Source organism: Phyllobates terribilis, unplaced genomic scaffold (genome assembly GCF_046119375.1).
Source record: "Phyllobates terribilis strain yellow unplaced genomic scaffold, ASM4611937v1 Scaffold_4__5_contigs__length_816908805, whole genome shotgun sequence".
NCBI classification, from domain to species: Eukaryota; Metazoa; Chordata; class Amphibia; order Anura; family Dendrobatidae; genus Phyllobates; species Phyllobates terribilis.
The window spans coordinates 447,459,349-447,483,636 of NW_027362764.1; the positions used below are offsets into that span (position 1 = coordinate 447,459,349).

The following is a 24,288-nucleotide window of genomic DNA, read 5'->3' on the forward strand; positions in this document are numbered from 1 at the left end:
TGTCCGTTTTTATGTTTCACAAAAAAAAAATAGTTAGCACGGAGAAATTTTATAGGTAGCACATTAGGATAGTGTAAATCATAGTGTTAGTGATGTCCATTTTTCTATTGCAGAAAAAAAAGAATAGCTAGCATTGAGAAACTTTATAGGTAGAGCACTAGAGCAATGTATGTCACAGTGTTAGTAACGTCCATTTTTTTAGAAAGGGCGACAGCAGAGCCCAATGCAGCGACAACATGCTGGTAATCAAGTATAAGAACAAGAGGGATGTCCTTATCTTGACAATCATACACCATAACAACAGATATCTTTTTACTGTCCTAGGTACACAACAGACGTCCCAAAGTCAGATTGTATCCTTGATTCTAATAAATTCATGGGTAGTGTAGATCTCTCAGAAGAGGTCCTCAAACCATAGAGTGCCATGCAAAAAGAAAAAGTATGGTGCTAAAGGTTGGATGTAAACATTGTACAAATGCCACTGTACAATGCTTTTGTGCTGTTTCTATGTGCAGGCACAATGGGGACCTTTCTTCAGTTTCAAGAGGTAGTCATTAAGGCCCTAATGTTTGGCAGTCAAGAAGGTGAGGGTCCCAGTGCTTCCTATGGATGCGCCATTTCTGGGGCAGCTGACTGCTGGTGTTTCTAGCCTGGGAGGGGGCCAATATTCATGGCACCCTTCCTGGGCTATTAATATCACCCCCCAGCTGTCTGCCTAGCCTTTGCTAGCTATTAAAATAGGGAGGACTCCACGTCATTTTTTGGGGGGTCCCCATTTTAATAGCTAGTAAAGGCTAGGTATTCAGCTGGGGGCTGATTTTAGTAGCCTGGGAAGCTCCGTGGGTATTACCCCCTTTCCAGGCTTCAAACATCTGCCCCAGCCATCTGCTTAACCTCCGCTAGAGCATAAATTAACGAGGAACCGCACGCCAATTTTTTTTTAAATAAATCCTTTACTTTAACATTAAATGACAAGTACAGTAATCAGCACGATCACTGTACTTATTATATATGTGACTGACATGTTTCTATCTATCTAATCTATGTGTGATGCTCTATTCTTTCTGTTCTAAATTGTTGGGTACTGATGCTGAATTGCTGGCTGGCTTTTTTAAAGAGACAGTGTATGAAAACACTATTATTTTTTTTAATAAATCCTTTAACACTAAATGACAAGTACAGTAACCAACACTGTCACTGTACTTCTTATATATGTGACTGACATGTTTCTATTTATCTAATCTATGTGTGATGCTCTATTCTTTCTGTTCTAAATTGTCAGGTACCGGTGTATGCCGCTGCTGAATTGCCGGCTTTTCATGTTTCACTGTGAGCACTGTTCCCATCGATTTGGGCAACACTGTAATGCCACAACCACCATGGCTGTGACATTGCAGTGAGTGGCAGACATTCCCTGCATGATGTGAAAAAATCCAGTTACGCTTTTGGTAAACGAACAGTTATCGATCATAACCTCGAACAGCCGAATTTTTTGAAAATAGTTTGCGCTCGTCGAACGACTTGAACACCGCCCAAAACAGCTCGAATTTGAGATTTGCAAACTGTTATAGTCGAACACCACTCATCTCTAATACTCACATGTTTCCTTGTGAATTCTTGGAGCTCTCAGATTGCTATCTTCCTCTGTGGTGCTAGGAGGATGCTTGGAGTTATCTCTCTGAAGTCGGCTAAAGCTAAGCTACTTTGCCCCATGTTTGTCTCCCTTGTTGTCTTTTAGTCTTTAGTGGGGATCGACTAGTGTTCATCTCCCCTTCCATATCCAGGGCCAAATGCTAGGGAAATACAGGGTTTAGGTTTGCGTGCGGCGATTGGTGAGGACCCAATATAGGGATGTTAGTGGAGACAGAGTGATATCAGATCAGCCTAGGAGGTCTCCACTCCCTCCCTTTCCCTAGAGTCTGGGCTCCCTTTCCGTCTTCCCTTGCACTTAGTCTTTCACACACCTTGCGTGACAGCTACACACTTTTATAATCTGATGTACTCCGTATAACTTACACATACAACCACATTATCAATTCATACACCAGAAAAACAAAAGCATTAATATCATTACTATAACTATGCCTCTAGATAATTTCTTGAGGTATATTGTTTCCAAAAATGGGGTCACTTGTGGGGGGTTTCCACTGGTTAGGGGACTCTAAAAACATGACATTGTGCCCGCAGACCATACTATCAAAGTCTGCAATCCAAAATGTCACTCCTTCATTTTGGAGCTCGGCAGTGTGTCCAAACAGTAGTTTCCCATGACATATGAGATATCAGCATTCTCAGGAGAAATTTAACAGCAAGTTTTAGGGTTAATTTTTTCCTGTTACCCTAGTGAAGATGAAAAAATTTGGGGCTAAAGCAACATTTTTGTGGGAAAAATATTTTTTTTTCATTTTCACGGTTGTAAAATCCTGTGAAGCACCTCTGGGTTCAAGGTCCTTAACCCATATCTACATAAATTGCTAGAGGAATCTATTTTCCAAAATGGGGTCATATGGGAGATATCCACTGTTTAGGCATATTAAGGGCTCTCCAAATGCGCCATGGTGTCGGCACACCATTCCATCAATATCTATGCTCTAAAATGTAATTTCTTCCTTTTGGAACATGGCAGTGTATTCAAACAGCAGTTTCCCATCACATATGAGGTATTAGCGTACTCAGGAGAAATTGCACAACAAATTTTAGGGTCCATTTTCTTTTTTTATCCTTGTGAAAATAAAAAAATTAGAGCTATATCAGCATTTTTGTGAGAAAAATGTGCTATTTTATTTTCACGACTCAACATTATAAACCTTTGTAAACTGGGAGTTCAAGGTGCTCACTACACATTTAGATAAATTCTTTAAGAGGTCCAATTTCTGAAATGAAGTCAATTGTGGGGGGTTTCCACTTTTAAGGCACATCAGGCACTCTCCAAATGCGACATGGTGTCTGCTATCAATTCCAGTCAATTTTGGGTTCCGAAAGTCAAAATGGTGCTTCTTCCCTTCCAAGCCCTGCTGTACGCCCAAACAGTAGTTTTTCACAACATGTGGGATATTTTTGTACTCTGGAGAAATTGCACAACAAAATATATGGTACATTCTCTCCTTTTAACCTTGTGAAAATGCAAAATTTGGGGCTAAATTATCATTTTTTGAGTGAAAAAGTCACATTTTCCTTTCACATTGCTTTAATTCCTGTGAAACACCTGAAGGGTAAATAAAGTTCTTGATTGTGGTTTTGAGTACTTTGAGGAGTGGAGTTTTTAGAATGGTATCACTTTTGGTTGTTTTCTGTCACATATGCCCCTCAAAGTCACTTCAAATGTTATGTGGTCCCTAAAAAAAGGTTTTGTAAATTTTGTGCCAAAAATTAGAAATTGCTGATCAACTTTTAATCCTTCAAATTCCTAACAAAAAAAGTATGTTTCAAAAATGATGCTGATGTAAATTAGACATGTGGGAAATGTTATTTATTAACTATTTTGTGTGACATAACCATCTGGTTTATGGACATAAATTTAATGTATAAAAATGTTTACATTTTCACCACATTTCTAATATTTTCACAAATAAATGCAAGTCATATCGAACAAGTTTTACCACTATCATGATGTAGAATTTGTCAAGACGAGATACATTCTCAGAATCACTGGGATCCGTTGAAGCATTCCAGAGATTTTACCTCATTAAGTAACACTGGTAAGAATTGAAAAAAATTGCATGGTCAGGAAGGTGAAAACAGGCTTCGGGGTGAAGAGGTTAAAGAAATCATATTATGTAAAGGAGGCCTTTAGCTGGAATCACACATGCAATTTTTGTAGCAATTTTTACCACAATATTTAAAACCAAACCCAGGAACTTACTTGGAAAGGAAAGAACGGCAGCAGTCTTTAATTCAAACTCATAGAATTTTTAGACTTTTCTAAATGCACCTGTATTGGTGCATTTTGCTTATTTAATTAATATTTTAAAAATGCATATTTTTATAGTTTTTTGTAAGTCCTGTAGAAAAACTTACTGGACAAAAAAATAGCAGAAGAATGTCATACTGTAAGGATGCTGTGTTTTGGAAAAAATTCCACAAAGTCCCAAAGTCTCAAAACTCCACAAAATACCACAAACAGAAATGCAATGTAAGTAGACTTTTCGAGAACTTCATATTTTCAGTACCTTAAGTCGGATTTGTGCAACTATCAACCTGTAAGTGTGACATAAACCTTGTGAGAAATTTTTGATGCCATTATAAGAGATGATCTCCTAAAGTATAACGCAGAAAATCATATAACAACTGACAACCAGAATTGATTCATGAAAGATAAGTCTAGTCTAACCAAGATCTTGGGTTTCTATGAGGACGTAAGTGCAAATCTGTATGCTAGTAATGCGGCTGATGGGATTTATCTGGACTTTTCAAAGACATTTGTTACTGAACCACACAACAGTCTTGTACTGAAGCTCCAGAAGCAAGAACTAGGGGAAACTATATGCAAATGGACAAAAAACTGTGATACAGTCAGTAGTGGGGTCCACAAGGATCAGCATTAGTCCAAATTATTTTTATCTATAAATTATCTTAAGGATGAGAGTGAGAGTAACACCTCATTCTTTGATGATGACACACAACATTGTAGGATAATAACAACTTAACCTGACAGTAATATAACAGACCAATCTAGATAAGATGTATGCATGGGCATACACTTGGTAGATAAGGTTTAATATTTCTAAACGACAAGTAATTAATCCAGACTACAGTTGCTGCCTAAGCATTAAATATAAATTTAATAGGGATTACAGAACAGGAGAAGGACTTGGATATTTTGGTTACAAGAAAGCTGAGCAGCAGTACTCAATGTCAGGCAGCAGCTGCAAAAGCAAATACGGTTTTAGGGTGTATAAAGGGAAAGCTAGACACCTGTGATCCCAATGTAATATTACACCTCCACTAATCCCTTGTAAGGCCATACTTTGAATATGGAATCCATTTAGGTCACTGCATTTTAAAAAGGATATTAGAAAGCTGGTGTCAGTTCAAAGTCAACTAGAATATTACATGGGTTGAAAGGTCTGTCTTATAATGAGTTTAGAAAAGTTGGGCTTTTTTAGTTTAGAATAAAATGCCTACAAGGTGATATATTTAAGTGTAAATATATGTTTTATCAATGCAAATGCAAAGGACTGGAACTTGACTTATTCCTTCCAAGGACATTACAGATTACTAAGGGACATTCATTAAATATGGAGGGAAAGACAATTCTGGCATCTAAATAAAAATGGGTTATTTGCAATTAGAGCAGTCAGATTGTGGAATGTCTAACTAAAGAGATAGCAATGACAGATACTGTTTTTCTTCAACCTATTTCAAGGGGTTGTCCAAGACTTTTATATTAACCCCATTACAACGTGGTACGTAATAGTATGCACCACATCATAACCCTTGTTCAACGTGGGCTCTGGCGTTGAGCCCGCACTAAACCGGGCACATGTCAGCTGATTTATACAGCCGACATGTGCCCACAACAGCCACGGGTGGAATCGCGATCCACCCACAGCTGTTAACTAGTTAAATACTGCTGTCAATCTCTGACAGCAGCATTTAACAGTGCCGCGCCGGAAGTATGTAGCAGACCCGATCAGGTAATTGCTGCTTCTAGTCTCCCATGGAGACTATTGAAGCATGCAAAAAGTAAAAAAAAAAAGTCGGATCTACGCAAAAATGGTATCAATAAAAACGTCTGCTCAGCATGCAAAAATAATCCCTCACCCGGCCCCAGATCACAAAAAATGGAGACGCCACTGGTCTCTGAAAATGGCGCCATTTTTTTTTTAGCAAGCTTTGGATTTTTTTCTCACCACTTAAATATAAAAGAACCTATACGTATCTACAGACTCATAATGACCTGGATAATAATAATGGCAGGTCAGTTTTAGCATTCAGTGAACGTGGTAAAAAAAAAAAAAAAAAAAAAAACAGCTGTGGAATTGCACTTTTTTTTTGCCATTCCACCGCACTTGGAATTTTTTTACCGTTTTCCAGTACACAATATGGTAAAACCAGTGTTGTAATTCAAAACTACAACTCGTCTTGCAAAAAAATACGCCCTCACAAGGCCATATTGACCAAAAAGATAAAAAAGTTATGGCTCTGAGAACAAGGGGAGCAAAAAACGAAAACACAAAAATGGAAAAAGCTCCCATCATTAAGGGGTCAATGGCCTATCCTTAGGATAGTTAATCAGCATTTGATCATGAGGGTGTGATGCCTTATATCCTCGTGAATTAATTGTTTACGGTGCCTGAAGCGGCCAGAAGTGCTCAGTTGCAAAGCTGTTCAGCACCATCAGCAGTATAGTAGCTATAGCTGGATACTGCACATCTGACCTCAATTAATTAATTAATTAGACTAGGGGGCACATGTGCAGTAACTTTTAGCGACAATTATACAATTGACAGAGCTGTTCTATGCACCACCAAAACTGAGTACTTATGGCAGCTGCCAGCACTGAGTACAGCTGATTTGTGGGGGCACTGGGTACCGCATCCTCACCTCCCCACCAATCAGATATTGATAACTTATCCTAATCATAGACCATCAATATTAAAGTACTAGTCAACCTCTTAAAGTGCATAAATATTTAATTTGTAGAAACATCTGGTAATAGCCTTTATTTTACCTAAACAAGTATCCAGATAAAGTGCAGATACACCTTTAAAAACATTTGCAAAACATTAACGAGCCCTAAGGTTACTTGACAACTTTTAAAGCTTTAGAAATATATTTTTTTCTGTCCATGTATCTAAATTTAGCATTATTTTGTAAAATATATTTGGTATTTTTGTAGCCATTTTCAGAATGTATGATAACATTTCCCTTTATTATTAAATATGATATTATTAATGATTGTTAGAACTAATAAAAGTAAAAATCATATTATTATAGTAATCAGCAAATATATTTATATGTACAATGTCTTTTAAAACTTACCTTGCCAACATACTGTGTGTCTGAACCGGTATATTCTTCAAGTAAAAAAAACTGATTCCACATCCATCCTCGCTTTTTACGTTGCAACACTTTTATGCCATCTTGGGATATGCTACGTCTGTTTCGGTGATTATATTCCATAGTTGTTCTATCCACAGGTGTTGTATGTGTCATAAATATCAAATTTGTACACAAAATTAAGGGCAAATTGTAACATGTCTTCATGATTTCCTGTTGAACACTTTTTTTTAATCCTTTCTTAAAATATTTTGCTTTCAATGGCTTCTGTAAAACAAAAAAACAAACAAGTGCGTAAATACTTAAGCATGAATTCAAATTTTCTTCTTTTGTAATCGCACTGACATGTTACATTATGTAAAACAATTTAAAATTCATTTAACCTTTTCATTTCTGCTCATGCTGTATATCAAAAGTCTCATTTTATCAAGCTAAATATTTTTTAATATAGATATCCATTTCTACTAAAGTTTTTTTTCCTGTTTCTTTATATGCATTTACTGAACCCCGTAGTGATGGAGCCAATTTTGACCTTAATGACCAAGCCAAATTTTAGAAATCTGACTAGTGTCATTTTAGGTGGTAAAGCTTTGGAATGCTTCAATGTATCCCACTGATTCTGAGATTGTTTGTTCATGAAATAATGTACTTCATGTTGATGATAAATTTTGGTTGATATGATTTACGTTTATTTATGAAAATATCAAACATTTTAAACAAAAATTGAAAATATCGCAATTTTTAAACTTTCAATTTTTATGCCCTTAAATCAGATAGTTATAACATACAAAATAATTAATAGATAACATTTCCTATATATCTACTTTACATCTGCATCATTTTTGAAACATAATTTTTTTTTGTTAGGATGTTAGAGGCTTACAATTTTAGCAGCAATATCTAATTTTTTCAACAAATTTGCAAAACCTATCTCATTAGGGACCTATTCAGATTTAAATGGACTTTGAAAGGCCTATATATTTGACACTTCCCAAAAGTGAGACCAGTTTAATAACCACACCACACAAATACTTCAAAACTGTGGTCTGGAAATGTTTTAACCCTCCAGGTGCTACATAGGAATTAATGCAAAATGGAATGATAAAAATAAATTATAGTTTTAACCCTAAAATCTTTATTTAGCCCCAATTTTTTTCACTTTTGCAAGAGGTAACACCAAAAAGTGGACCACACAGTTTGTTACCAATTTTCTTACAAGTGCAGCGATACCCTACATGTAGTCAAAAAGTTATGTTTGGACAAACTGTAGAGCTCGGAACAGAAGGAACATTCATTGAATTTTCTAACACAAATTTGGCTGAAAGAGATGGCTGGCACCATGTCGCATATGCAGGGCCCCTAAGTTGCCTAAACAGCAGAAACCCACCACAAGTTACCCCATTTTGAAAACTACACCCCTCAAGGATTTTATCCAGGGGTATAGTGAGGATTATGAACCCACAGGTACTACACAGAATTTGATGACATTAGGTTGTCATAATAAAAAAGTTCATTTTTTTCACAAAAATCTTGCATTTGCCCGAAATTTCTTCTTTTGGAAGAGGTAACACCAAAAAGTGGACCTACAGTTTGTTGCCCATGTTCTTATGAATGCGACAATACCCCACATGTAGTCGACAAGTTTTATTTAGACAAACGGCAGTGCTCAGAACAGAAGGGGCACAATTTGTATTTTGGAACATTTATTTGGAATTGATTGTCATTAGTGATGAGCGAGCATACTCGCAAGTAATCGGTAGTCGCCCGAGCATCTCACTACTGAAGTCCAAACCCCAGCAAGCACAAATAAGCAGCCAACGCCCCACAGGCCACACTACTTAATTATCACATTTCACGACTGCTTGCGCTCGAAATGTTGACTTTTAGGCTCGTGGAGATGGAAGCATTCCGCAACCTGATGGCGGCGGCCGTCCCTCAGTATTTGGTCCCCAGCCGCCACTATTTCTCCCCGTGTGCTGTCCCCGCATTACACAAGCACGTGTCCCAAACATTAACCGTGCCCTCAACAAAGCAGTTACCGGGAAAGCCCACTTGACCATGGACACGTGGACAAGTGCTTGTGGGCAGGGACGGTACATCTCGCTGACGGCACACTGAGTTAACATAGTGGAAGCCGGGACCCAGTCGGACCTTGGGACAGAACACGTCCTCCCGACGCCAAGGATTGTGGGCTCTAGGTCAATCAGGTTTGCCCTCACGATCTACAGCTCCTGCAACTCATCCTCCTCAGCCTCCTCCTTCTCTTCAGCCTCCATCTCCAAAATGACCACATCAGTTACAAGCTAGAAGCACTGCAGCACTGCCTCGGCCAAGCGGAGACAGGCTGTGCTGAAGCTAAAATATTTAGGTGACAAGCCACACAATGCTGAAGAGTTGTGTACAGCTCTGAAAGAGCAGGCAGATCTGTGGCTCACACCGCTGAACCTACATACAGGAATGGTCGTGTGTGACAATGGCCGGAACCTGGTTGCGGCTCTGATGCGTGGCGAGCTCACACATGTACCATGCCTGGCCCATGTGCTTAACCTCATGGTTCAGCGGTTTCTCAAATCCTACCCGGAGCTGCTTGTCAAAGTACGCTGCCTGTGTGCCCATTTTAGAAAGTCACCTACAGCTTCCGCCGCCCTTGCTGTGTTTCATCAGCGTTTGCAGCTTCTGGTTCAAAGACTAGTGTTTGATGTCCCCACAGATTGGAACTCTACACTGCAGATGTTGGGAAAGATTTGTGAGCAGAAGAGGGCAGTTGTTGGGTACCATCATCAACAAGGCCTTCTGTATTCAGCTCAGACTCCACACATATGACCTCAGGAGTGGACATGGATGTCAGACATATATACCATCCTCCAAAACTTTGAGGACTCCACCAAGATGGTGAGCAGCGATGAAGCCATAATCCTCGCCTCCATCCCACTTCTCTTTCTTCTGAAATGCTCTCTTCTCACAATCAAAGAGGATGCATTGCAGGCGGAGCATGATGAGATGGAGCAAGGAACCAAACAGGGTGATTACACACGGCCCAGCCTCTTATCATCCCAATGTGGATTGGGGGACAATGAGGAGGAGGAGGAGGAGGAGGATGAACAAGAGATAGTTTCATGCGCTATAGACGGTATTAACTGCACAGCTGTCATTCCGTCTGTTCAGCATGGATGGCCAGAGGACAGAGAGGAGGAGGAGAGCATGGTCAGTCATCCTCTTGGTGGGGACACCGAAGTCTTGCCTGTTACTAGTCTGGCACGCATGGCTGAGTTTGTTACGCTGCCTTTCCCATGACCCTCGCGTTCTCAAAATTTTGGGTGACAGTCATTACTGGTTGGTACCACTTCTAGACCCACGCTACAAGGAGAACTTTATATCTCTTATTCCTGAGGTGGACAGGTCTGCAAAAATGGAGCTGTACCAGAAGGCCCTTGTTGCGGAACTATTAAAAAAATTCCCATCTGAAAACGCTAGCGGCAGAGGGCACACTTCATTGGACAACCAAGGAGTACAGGCAAGAGAGACACAACTTCAATCCAGCAGAGGTAGGGGAACACTATCAAAGTTCTGGGAGAGTTTTCTCAGCCCCTCCCATCGCACAAGTCCTGAGGTGCGGAGTACTCTCACAAGGAGTGAAAAGTTTGGGAAGATGCTGACGGAGAACTTTGCCGACCATACCAACGTCCTCCGTGATTCCTCTGTGCCTTATAATTATTGGGTATCCAGGCTGGATACGTGGAATGAACTGGCTCTCTATGCCTTGGAGGTCCTGGCCTGCCCTGCCACCAGCGTTTTATCAGAGCGGGTTTTTAGTGCTGCTGGTGGAATTATAACTGATAAGCGCATCCGCCTGTCAACTGAAAATTCTGACAGGCTGACTCTTATAAAAATGAACAAGGGCTGGATTGGGCCAGACTTCTCAACACCACTGAATGATAGCAGCGTAACATAAACTCCAATCCAGTGTCTTTTCTTGAGAGGTGTATTCCCATGCACCTTTTCACACCCACACATGGGTATACGCTTCCTGATTTTGGCTATTTGCTCTTGTCTTCCTTCTTCTCCTCATCCTCCACCACCATATCACCAGGGTGACCGTGGTCCGTGATGCAACACCAACCTAATTTTTTTAAAGGCCCATAAAATAAAAATTTGATACAGTATGTTTATGTATACCCCCCATGGGTAATTGTTTGTCAGCCCATACACTTAGTGCATGGGCATTACAAGTATAGGAGGCGCGCTCCATTCTAATGGAAAACATTTTTTATGAGGTCTTCCTCCACGTCTCTTCCAAGGGGCATTGAAGTGCCTCCAATTTTTTGGCAGCCCTTGCATTCACTGCATAGGCCAACACTATGGGAGACTCTCTCCTTTCTAATGGGAATTTTTCATTTCTGTGGCCCTGCTTTATGTGTCTTTAAAATTTTAGTGGGATTTTTCCTAAAATTGGTCAGTCGTTGGACTCACTGCATACCCTATAACTGTATAGCAGACCCTCTCTTTTCTAATGGGAACATGTCGTACCTTGTTACTGTGGCCCTGCTCCATGTGTCTTTAAATTCTTAGTGGGGTTTTTCCTAAAATTAGTCAGCCGTTGGACTCACTGCATACCCTATAACTGTAGAGCAGACCCTCTCGTTTCCAATGGGATCATGTTGTACCTTGTTACTGTGGCCCTGCTCCGTGTGTCTTTAAATTCTTAATGGGGTTTTTCCTAAAATTAGTCAGCCATTGGACTCACTGCATACTAGTGTTGAGCCACCCCCGTAGTGTTCGAGTTCGGTTCGGTTCGTCGAACACCCGTGTGTTCGCTGAACTGTTCGTCGAACTGTTAATCGAACACCTTCGAACATCGTTAAAACCAATGGCAGGCAAACAAAAACACATAGAAACACATAGAAAACAACTTCAAAGGTGTCCAAAAGCTGACAAACTGCTCAGAAGACACAACTAACACATGGACAAGTGACAAGTACATATAGTCATGCGAAAAGAAAAGAGGTGGAGGAGTAAAAGGAGGGGGACACACAGATATAGGCATGTTATGCCCTTCTAAAATCCAATAAGTGAGAAGCCGACACGGCCAGTCCGCTCCTGCCCGTGCCACCTCTTTGTCGCCGGGTTTGTGCCAGAGCCGCGGTGAACCCTGATGGCCAGCCCCCCTCTCCCAATACTGGTGCCTGTCTGCTGGTGGGTCGAGCGAGCCCCCCTGTGGTGGAGGCAGCTCTAAGCTTTTTAATTTAAATTGTCTCTCTAATTTGAATGAATACACTTTAAATCCATTTACAAGGATCTATTGGAGGGCAAGTCTCATGCCAGCAGCCGCGTAATTCCAGCTCCAGTAGAGTCCACTAAAGCTGCTGCAGTTAAAAAGCTTTTATAAGGATCGAGATCGGCTGTCCACCGCAAGGCATCCTACTGCCAGTCCCAGCCCCTATGCCTTGGGGTGCCTCCTGATGCTCTTCACTGAGTATCCCGTGGTCCCGAAGCATTTCCTTTGAAAAAATTAAGTGTCCAAACTACAGGTGGTGTAGCTTGCTTAACAGCCGGGATAATCCGCTGACTAGCAGACACTGCTACTAGGCACAAAGTATTTCCTGGGCTAGATGCAGTTAAAAATTTGTAATTAGATACTCTCGTTGGATGCTGAGAAAGCATTCCATAGAGTCTCCTGGCACGCCATATATGATTCTCTTAAAAAGCTTGGGATAGGGGTCTAGGGGACCCTTTTATAGCCAAAATCACGGCCCTGTATCGCAATACGTCACCTAGGCTGAAGATAAATGGAACTGTAGCACCCTGAGGGCTCGGTTGCTACAGAGGTATTGCACCTCACCCAGAGGTGTGATATCTCACTCTCAGGTAAGGATGGAGTGTGGATCAGGACCCGACACCTACATGCATTACACCATATTGCCGTGGGGCAGGGCGACCAATATGCCCCTGAGATGGGCACGACAGTCCCTGTCCCTGGCTGGAGTGGGGGGAGGGAACACTGAGGAAGGGGAACCCAGTAGTGCAGGAGCAGGGAGGAAGCAGTTCCTGGGTGCATTGAGAAGGGAGTATAAAAGATGGGCACCATCTTAGTTCAGTGCAGAGAAGTCTGAGCAGAAGTGACAGGGAGCAGGGGCTCTGCATGAGCTCTGCTCCGGAGGCGGGCCTAGTAACAGAGGCCCAGGCCTGGAAGAGGGAGAAGGAAGGAAGAGGAGCGGAGAAGGCTCCAGGAACGAGGAACGAAGGGATCCCAGGGGTGCGGATGGGCGAGTCGCCACCGCACGCCCGAATCCACCTGCGTGGAGGGGTCAGGCCAAAGGGGGAGACCGGTCCCCAAAACTAGTGGAGGCAGGAAACGACCCTCAGCTAGAAACCGGAGGCTGTGACATTTTATGTGGCGCAGCCCCTCGCTACACCCGCTAGGAAGGCACCACATAGGGTCAGGGAAACTGGCGCCAAGTTTACCAAGAGGAGGCCCGAGGCAGCCGGACAGAAGGGTTGGTAAGAAAGGCCAGACAAAGGACACACAAAGGGGGTCCTGTGAAGCGCTCCAAAGTTATCTGGGAGTTGTCTGAGCCCCTCACCTGGTGAGCACAGTACGACGTGGGCAGCCGTTACCTGCAGACGTGGTCTGGATAATAAGAACTGTGAGTAAAGGCCCTGGACTGCATCACTGACTCCGTGTCGTTACTGCTGCTGCCCTGCACCATCACCCCCATCCTCCGCATACACTGCCCTGAGGCTATACTCCTCCCGTGGGGAGTTATGCTACGCTCTGCTGCACCCACAACACCAGCCTCAGCGGTCTGCCCTGCAGCGGCGGTTCACTCTGACTGCAATCCACGGGTGGCGTAGTCGGACATTTAAACATCAAAACCACATAAATAGTTCCGCCACTGGTTTGACCGCCCTGAGCCACGGAACCGGGTCGCCGCCACGGAGACTACAACCACCAGCATCCACCAAAAAGGGTCCGGCTCCGGGTGTCCCAAGGCCCAGGGGGTGCATCAGAACATTTTCATCACCTTTCACAATCACCAATGGGACAAGGCAGGGATGTCCTCTGTCCCCTCTCTTATACATCCTAGTGACGGAGCACCTGCTCTCATCAATTCGCCATAACCCCAATATTAGGTGGATTGAGGTGGGAGGCAACGAGTACAAGTGCTCTCAATTTGCTGATGATGTCCTAGTATATATCACTCAATCACATATATCCATCCATGCTGTTATGGCTGAAATAGATCACTTTGATACATGGTCAAATTTTAAAATCAATGCAGCGAAGTCTGAGGCCCTCGATGTCTCCCTCCCCAAATCCATACAGGATTCCATCCAGTCCAACTTTCCCTTTGCCTGGCCCTCACAGGGTATCAAATACTTAGGAATTCCTATTCATAGAGACCTCTCCCATCTATGTTATCTTAATTTTGGGCCCTTTATTGAACAACTCCATACACACCACGGTTGGCAAGTTAGAACTGTAAGATTCACTACGTGAACCACTGGTGTTTTGTGGAAAAGCACATGTACACTGTGTTCCAAATTATTATGCAAAAAGTGTTTAGGAGTGATAAGGGAAGAATTTGTTTGTCAGTTAAACTCATTGATGGTGATGTGTGTCAGGGCTCTTTATATCACTGTAAGCAATTACAGACACCTGTGCTAATTAGTTTGGCAGGTGTGTCCATTGAAAGGCAAGACTACTTAAGAAGGCTGTCCCACATTATTAAGCAGCCTACATTTTCTGCCAAAATGGGAAAGAAAAAGGATGTGTCGGCTGCTGAGAAGCAACAAATTGTGGAGTGTTTAGGTCAAGGCATGACTACAATCAATATTGTGCGATGATCAGGATGAAGTGTCTTGGCAATCAAGAAGTATGTAGCTGATTCACAGTACACACGTGTGCGTGCTGATAAGGGCAAATTGAGGACTCTTTCCGACAGGCAATTACGTCAGGTTAAAAGAGCAGTGGCAAAAAAGCCATGTCATAGCAGCAGACAAGTTTTTGAAGCTGCTGGTGCCTCCAACGTCCTCCGAACAACAAGATGCAGGGTCCTTCAGAGGTTTGCAGCTGTGCATACACCATCCTGTCGACCTCCTCTATCCACTTCACACAAGCAGAAACGGCTCCGGTGGGCCAAACATTACATGAAGACTGATTTCAAAACTGTTTTGTTCACGGATGAGTGCCGTGCAACGCTCGATGGTCCAGATGGATGGAGTGGAGGATGGCTGGTTGATGGACACCCCACGCAAACACGGCTACAGCGCCAACAAGGAGGAGGTGGAGTAATGTTTTGGGCTGGAATCATGGGGAGAGAGATTGTCGGCCCTTTTAGGATCCCTGAAGGGGTAAAGATGAACTCCATAATGTATGTGGAGTTTCTCAAACAGCACTTCCTGCCATGGTTCAAGAAGAAGAACCGTGTATTCCAAAGAAAGATCATTTTTATGCATGATAATGCACCATCTCAAGCTGCACATAAAACATCTGCATCTCTGGCTGATATGGGCATAAAAGGGGACAAATTTATGGTGTGACCCCCATGCTCCCCTGACCTCTACCCCATTCAGTACCTCTGGAGCATCATCAAAAGGAGTGTCTATGATGGCGGGAGGCAGTTCACATCTAAGCAACAGCTCTGGGAGGGTATTCTGTCCTCATGCAAAACAATTGAAGCAGAAACCATCCAAAACCTGACAAATTCAATGGACGAGAGAGTTCAGAAGCTCCTTTCGAACAAGGGGTCCTATGTGAAAATGTAACATCACCTAGAATAAAGTTTTAAGTTGAAAACTGTTTGATTTCAGTTTCTAATAACCTGCTAATGCTTATAATTTCAAAAATGACCATTTTTTTGGTCTTTATTAAAATGAAAAGGTTGATCGAAAAGTTTGGGGGATCTAAGAGTGTGGCAACCCAGTAGTCACGATTACTTCGAATTCTGACAATATGAGGGTCATGTTGCAGGTAGTGCAGCAAGAAGGCACTTATGTGTCTTGCGCATCTCGGAGCCCCAAAATTATTTTCCGGGCTAGATGCAGCTAAAAATTATTATTAATTTTAAATCTGGTGGAGCTTAGTATAGATGGCCTAATAGAATCAGTGCTGCACACTGCTACAAAGCCCAAATTATTTTCCAGCCAAGGTACAGATAAACATGATTAGTAATTTAAAATCTGGTGGAGCTTAGTATAGATGGCCTAATAGAATCAGTACTGCACACTGCTACAAAGCCCAAATTATTTTCCAGCCAAGATACAGATAAACATGATTAGTAATTTTAAATCTGGTGGAGCTTATTATAGATGGCCTAATAGAATCAGTGCAGCACACTGCTACAAAGCCCAAATTAATTTCCAGCCAAGATACAGATAAACATGATTAGTAATTTGAAAGCTTAAAATGGTTGGTGAGGTGATTTTAACCAATCATCAAGCTTTTACTCTCCCCAGGATGACACAGGGGTAGAAAAGTCGTTTCGGATCCATGATTTGTTCATCATTATGAACGTGAGTCTGTCTACATTATCAGTGGAGAGCCGCGTGCGCTTATCTGTCAGCATACCACCAGCAGCGCTGAACACACGTTCAGACAGAACGCTGGCTGCGGGGCATGACAAGATCTCCAAGGCGTAAGTGGCTAGCTCCGGCCATTTATCCAGATTGGAAGCCCAAAAAGAGCAAGGGTCCAGTGACACAGTCATGGCTTCAATGTTTACTTGGAGATACTCCTGTACCATCGTCTCTAGGCGTTGACTATGTGTCAGACTTCTTGTCTCCTGTGGCCTTGCAAAGGATGGGCTAAAAAAGTGGTGAAATGATTCCGCAAAATTGATGTTACCAGCAGATACTGTGGTTCTGTTACGGTTTGAGTGCTGAACACTCGACGGTCCCACGGTTGGCAAGTTGGAACTGTGAGATTCACTACGTGCACCACTGGTGTTTTGTGAAAAAGCACATGTAAGATTCTGCACCAGTCTCTGCTGATACTCCTGCATGCTTGCATCCCTTTCTATGTCAGGAATAATTTCTGCAAATTTACTTTTGTACCGGGGATCTAACAGTGTGGCAACCCAGTAGTCAGGATTATCTCTAATTCTCACAATTCGAGGGTCATGTTGCAGGTAGTGCAGCAAGAAGGCACTCGTGTGTTGCGCATCCAGGAGCACCAAGTCCCTGTTGTGTTGGTGACGAGGTAACAATCATGCTTCCTTCCTCTGTCCTCTCCCCCCAACCTCGCACAACAGAAATGTGATCAAGGTCTCCCTCATCTGATGAGTCTTCCATCAGTTCGTCCTCCACTTCTTCCTGGGCTCCTGCACCTTCCTCACTAGTTTGGCTGCTACCATGCGCCCTGGTAAAACCATCTCCCCCACCCTCACATGCCTGCCGCCTTGGTGCTGCCGACCGTCTGGACCTTGCAGATGTTAGCCCTTCCGCATACAACTCCTCCTCCTCTACTTCCTCCACCTCCTCTTGTGCCACCACCTGACTCCGAATTCTGTTTAACATGTGCTCCAGCATGTAAATCACCGGAATAGTCATGCTGATAATGGCATCGTCAGCACTAAACATCTTCGTCGCCATTTCAAAACTGTGCAGAAGGGTGCATAGGTCCCTGATCTGAGACCACTCCTCCAGCGTGATTTGCCCCACCTCTGGATCTCGTTGGCCCATGCAATACTTCAGAACGTATTGCACCAGGGCTTGTTGGTGCTGCCACAGTCGCTGCAACATGTGCAGAGTTGAATTCCACCGGGTAGGCATATCGCATTTTAGCCGGTGAAGTGGCAGGCCCAACGACTTTTGTAGAGATGTAAGTCACTGAGCTGTGGGATGCGAACGGCGGAAGTGCACACAGCGACTGTGCCCTCTGCAGAAGGCCATCTAGTCCAGGAGAGTGGGCTAAAAATTGCTGGACAACCAGGTTCAACACGTGAGCCATACAAGGCACATGTGTGACATTGCCCCGGCGAAGGGCCGCACCCAGGTTTGCAGCATTGTCGCACACGGCCTTGCCTGGTTTCAGGTCCAGTGGAGACAACCATTCATGAAATTTTTTCTCCAGAGCTGACCACAACACCTCAGCTGTGTGACTCACATTTCCCAGACATTTCAAAGTAAAAACCGCCTGATGACGTTGAGCCCTACTGCCAGCATAGTAAGGAGGTGTGCAGGATCCCTTCTGCGCAGTTCGAAAGCTTGTGGCATGACCAGACAGGCTTTGGGTGCAGGTGGAGGACCGAGAGGAGGTTGAGGAGGCAGAAGCAATGGAGGAACTTTGAGATAAAGAGGATTGACGCACAACTCGTGGGGACGGCAAGACTTGGACAGCAGCCCCTTGTCCTGCTGTCACCATAGTTACCCAGTGCCCAGTCAGTGACATGTAACGCCCCTGTCCATGCCTACTCGTCCAAGTGTCTGTGGTGAAATGCACCCTGTCACACACAGATTTTCTCAAAGAAGCGGTGATGTTGTTTGCGACATGCTGGTGGAGCGCATGCACACCTTTCTTTGAGAAGTAGTGCCGACTGGGCATCTGGTACTGGGGCACTGCGACGGACATAAGGTCTCGAAAATCCTCTGTGTCCACCAGGCGGAAAGGTAGCATTTCTGTAGCCAAAAGCTTGCAGATGGTGAAATTCAACCTCTTAGCTTTCTCATGGCTAGGAGGAAATGGTCTTTTACTTGTCCACATCTGAGGGACCGAGGGCTGGCTATTGTGCTTAGACGGGGTTGATAAGGGTGTCCCCGGCAAACTGCCGGTCTGTGAGGAAGATGCAGGTGGACATGTTAGGTTGCCTTGATCCAAAGGTGGTGCTATCGATGTCGGACAGCGCTCAACAATAGCTGGTGTTACCACCTCCAAAGAAAATGATGACCTGCCAATCACGCTGGCTGTTGTGGGTAAAGAGGTGGCAGGTCTGCGCCCCAAAACAGGTGTGACTGCTGTCCCCCCAGTCACAGAGGATGAAGAGACCGCGGATGCACAAGATATGGCAGACGGTGGTTGGCCCGGCCGGCTAGGCCGCATTGTAGCACACTGAGCTTCCCACTGCAACTTATGCTTCATGTCCATGTGCCGTTTCATGCATGAAGTACTCAAACTATGTATTTTTTGGCCTCTACTTAGCTTTTGCTGACAAATGTTACAGATAACACGAGTTGGGTCATCTTTATCGATCTGAAAAAATGCCCAGGCTATGCAAGGCTTAGCACCCATGCGACCAGAAGAGCCACCACGACTTGGGGTGAGAGGCAGAGTTGTGTTTGAGGATGCAGTTGTTGACGTGCTTCCAGTACTATGTCTCTGTCCAGGAAGGCGCAACCTGACCTCGTCGTCACTAGTAACCTCCTCCACCTCCTCTGCTGACCTCATCTCTTGGCTGACTGTGGGTTGACAGTAAGTGGGATCTCCAACCTCATCATCATCACCCTGTGCGTTATCACACCCGTCGTCCGCAGAGCCAACCTGTTACTGCCCTGACAAAAAACTAAAGTTGCCGCTACAATCAGGTATTTGAGTCTCATCATCGTCTTCCTCATTGTCTCCACCAACAGGAGTTACAGTTTGGGAATGAGGGTCTACATTATGGTCAGAACCTTCTGCGTCTGGTCCTGGATCCGACTCATAAAGATTCTGGGCATCAATGCAGATCATTTCCTCATCTGGATTCACAGAAGCGCTGGAGTCGACCTCTGATTCCCAGGCTATAGGATGAGTAAACAGCTCTGCAGACTCAACCATCTGTTCTACCTCATACTCAGACGGGCAGCTGGAGATTTGGGAGCTGTGAGGAAGCAAGAGCGATTGGGGTGACACCTTTGAGTACTGGAGTATTTGTGATATTGAAGTTGATGTGGAGGAGAGCCCACTTAAAGGAACACTTGATATCCGTTGAAGCACCTGCTGTTTTTGTGCCTCATCTGGAATTTGTAGTGATTGGCGGTGGCCGTAAGAAAGGGATCTTATCACATTGTCCGCTAAAGACTTAGACATTTTAGTTTGGCTGGAAGATAGTCTTTCTTCTGCAGATGTTACTGTTACTTTAACACCTACCCCACGGACACAACCTTTTTTCCCCTTCCCAACATGCCTATTCCCCTTTCCACCACCAGCAGGCCTTTTTCCACTCATTTTGGTGGTTAACTAATTTACAACTCTGGAGTTGTTTGAACAAAAAAACAATGGATGGGAACCGAGCAGAGCTGAGTGGCCAAACTGTGGTATTAGGCCAAAACTATTGGCTGGGTTAGATGCAGAAAAAAATTATATTCAATTTGCAACCTGATGGAGGTCAGTATAGATGGACTAATAGAACAAGTCCCACACACAGCTAGAAGCCCAAATATTTTTTCAGAGGTAGATGCAGAAAAAAAATATATTCAGTTTGCAACCTGATGGAGGTCAGTATAGATGGACTAATAGAGAAAGTCCCACACACTGCTAGAAGGCCAAATATTTTTTCAGAGCTAGATGCAGACAAAAAATTATTTTTAATTTGCAACCTGATGGAGGTCAGTATAGATGGACTAATAGAGAAAGTCCCACACACTGCTAGAAGGCCAAATATTTTTTCAGAGCTAGATGCAGATAAAAATTATTTTTAATTTGCAACCTGATGGAGGTCAGTATAGATGGACTAATAGAGAAAGTCCCACACACTGCTAGAAGGCCAAATATTTTTTCAGAGCTTGATGCAGAAAAAAATTATATTCAGTTTGCAACCTGATGGAGGTCAGTATATATGGACTAATAGAACAAGTCCCACACACTGCTAGAAGCCCAAATATTTTTTCAGAGGTAGATGCAGAAAAAAATTATTTTTAATGTGCAACCTGATGGAGGTCAGTATAGATGGACTAAGAGAACAAGTCCCACACACTGCTAGAAGCCCAAATATTTTTTCAGAGCTAGATGCAGAAAAAAATTATATTCAATTTGCAACTTGATGGAGGTCAGTATAGATGGACTAATAGAATGATGCTATGCCCAAAAGATTTTACTTCACTAGGTGCAGTAATAAAATTGGTATTCTATACACAGGTGGTATATCTTGCAACACAGATAGGCTACTCAACTGACTAACACACTCTGCAATAGGCCAAAAAGGATTAGCTTTGCTAGATTCAGCCAAATGCTGTGAAAAAAACATGCACAGCACTGGCACAGACCTGCCTGGCAAAAACTGATAGGAACTGATGTAACCTAGTCCTGAAAAGGACTGCAATTACAATTAGTCTTTACTCCCACAACCTATCTATTTAAGAGCACAGACCTGCCTGATAAAAGTCGTAGGAAATGCTGTAACCTAGTCCTTAAAAGGAATCACAACTATTCCCTACACCCAAGCTATCTGTAGATTTGTGCGAAAATTGGTTTGAAATTAACAAGGTATAGCGCACACAGCAACAGCGGTGCCGTCTAACATGCAGCTGCAGCAGTGAGAAAATGGTGGCGACGGGGAAAATGGCTTGGTCTTATAGGGGCAAGGACATGTGACATACACTGCCAATGACACATGCCCTTGATTGTGTGAAAAAAAGCACTTCTCTCCGTGTGTGCGCTGCTGATAGGCTGACAGATTGCACCTCCCCACTGTAAATGCGGGAAAGAGAAAAAAAAATGGAGATCTTCATTATTCCTGCAGAGATCTATCCCCTGCCCCTCCCCCCGCCACGCTGTACACTCAAACTGCGTATTAACATTAATTTTCATCATTACTGAGAAAAAATCCAGTTATGATTTTGCTGCACGAACAGTTATCGAACATAACCTCGAACAGCCGAATTTTTCTCAAATCGTTCGTGTTCGCCGAACGGCTCTAACACCGCCCAAAACAGCTCGAATTTGACATTGGCGAACAGTTCAAGTCGAACAATGCTCATCTCTACTGCATACCCTTTAACTGTAAAGCAGATCCTCTCCTTTCTAATGGGAACATGTCATACCATTTTACTGTGGCCCTGCTCCGTGTGTCTTTAAATTCTTAGTGGGGTTTTTCCTAAAATTAGTCAGCCGTTGGGCTCACTGCAAACCCTATAACTGTATAGCAGACCCTCTCCTTTCTAATGGGAACATGTCGTAACTTGTTACTGAGGCCCTGTTCCGTGTGTCTTTAAATTATTAGTGGTGTTTTTCCTAAAATTAGTCCGCCGTTGGACTCACTGCATATCCTATAACTGTACAGCAGACCCTCTCCTTTCTAATGGGAACATGTCGTACCTTGTTACTGTGGCCCTACTCCCTACTTTAAATTCTTAGTGGGGTTTTTCCCAAATTTTGCCTGCCCTTGCAGTCAGAGCATGGGCATTACCACTATAGGAGACACGCTCCTTTATAATGGGAACATTTTTTTTACTGAGACCCTCCTCTATGTCTCTTCAAAGGGGTATTGTGTTGCGTCCAAATTTTTGGCAGCCCTTGCAGTCACTGGATACGCAATAACAGTATAGAAAACCTACTTGTTAATAATGGGAACAACAAAGCATAGCAGGCTGATGGCTCTCTAACAATAGCTAGGACCGACTGCTGGCCTTTTAAGAATACTAAGGGACGTCTGATGTCCATATAAAAATAGGCTTTATGACTTTGAGTCCCTCCATCATAAATAAAATAGGAAGTGTCTGATAATGTGTCACACACCACATTGTCAGCAAAGGTTGTAAAATGTTAAAATGACATTTCCCGGTGAATGCATTCGTCTTCAAAACAATAGGATCTTTCTTTAGTATAAAAAACAGCGTCACCAATTTAACAACAATGTAATCACATTGTTCAGCTCATGCACCTCCTCCTCCATCTCCGAAATGACCACATCAGTCACAAGCTGACAACACTGCAGCACTGCCTTGGCCAAGCGGCAACAGGCTGTGCTGAAGATAACATGCTTAATGCTTAATTGACAAACCGCCCAGCGCTGCAGAGTTGTTGAAAGCTGTAACACAGAAGCCTTATCTGTGGCTCTCACTGCTGAACATACAGCCAGGCATGGTCATGTGTGACAATGGGCGGAACCTGGAGACAGAGAAATGACATCCGGGGTAGATACTGTTTCCCTCTATGCTAGTCCTTTCACCGAGCTAAAGAATATGGCTGTGGTGAAATACAACTCCCACTGAGAAGCTGTTTCAGATTGAAAAACATTGTGCCCACCAGAGGATTTGATTCTAAGGGCCAACCTTTCTCCCCCGCTCAAGAGCCCCATAGCAGCTGCAAAGTTAGCGCTATCATGAACTCTCCTGAGGTAGAAGCTAAGGCACACAAGAGGATTCTCTGGTGGGACCGTCCAACCCTGCCGAGAAGCAGTCCTGGCTCTGAAAAGTGTGTGGAAAGGTTCCCGGACACTCTATGGCTGCTTTTTTACTGAGGTGGAAACCCACGCAAACATGGGGAGAACATACAAAGTCCTTGCAGATTTTGTCCTTGCTGGGATTTGAACTCAGGATCCCAGCGCTGCAAGTCTACAGTGCTAACCACTGATCCAATGTGCTGCCGTTCACCCTCTTTTATCTAACAAGCTGTAGAAACTTGCACCTGCTGCCACTCTATCTTCAGCTCCTTTGTGAGAAAATGTATTTGGGCTGCCACTCAGTCTACCAAATAAAATTCCTGAAAAGGAAATTGGTGATGGCTTCAATACTGGTACCGGGGGCAGTGTTACTACCATTGCGTCTTACCATAGTTTGCTGGAAATATTCGAGGCTGGTAGGAGGCAAGCAAATTCCCTCAGAAAAGTACCAGCAGTATTGTTCAGGGACCCGCGCTTGTAGAAGACGGAGACAACACGGGAAAAATAGTGATGGCTGGGGCCGAGTATGGACACGAGGTATGAGGCATGTGGTCGTGAAAAGCTTCCACCTCCATGAGCCTAAAAGGCCACATTTCAAGTGCAAGCAGCTTTACAGGACTTCCTGTGAGAAATGACATGCAGGCTAGATAGGGTTTCCCTCTATGCCAGTCCTTTCACCGAGCTAAATACAACTGCTAGCAAAAAGAGTTGTGGACTGGCTCCATACCGTCCCTGGCCACATTCACCTGTCCATGTGTTTGTGGTTAGGCGGTCCTTCCTAGTAAGTGCACTGGGTAGGGCACAGGTAATGTTGTGGGACACGGGCTTGTGGAAGGTGGAGGCGATAACGGGAAATATAGTGGCGGCTGGTGACCAAATATGGACACCCGGCCGCCGCCGACATGAGGTTGTGAAAAGCTTCCGCCTCCACTAGCTTAAAAGGCCATATTTCAAGGGCAAAAAGCTGCCCAGAAATCTGGCAGTTTAGTGT

The 24,288-nt window shown here is 43.6% G+C and overlaps 1 protein-coding gene across 2 annotated transcripts in view; it reads right to left on the reverse strand.

Annotated features, from left to right (window-relative positions):
- The window catches only part of LOC141265486 (cadherin-9-like), a 567,900-nt gene that overhangs the window by 477,358 nt on the left and 66,254 nt on the right, over positions 1-24,288 (reverse strand). For both annotated transcript variants that reach the window (XR_012320104.1, XM_073678637.1), the window contains exon 2: positions 6,985-7,269. Coding sequence is in view for 1 of the 2 variants with exons in the window: in XM_073678637.1 (XP_073534738.1) it covers positions 6,985-7,209 (225 nt within the window). In the remaining variant the exon portion in view is untranslated. The remainder of the gene's footprint in view (positions 1-6,984; positions 7,270-24,288) is intronic.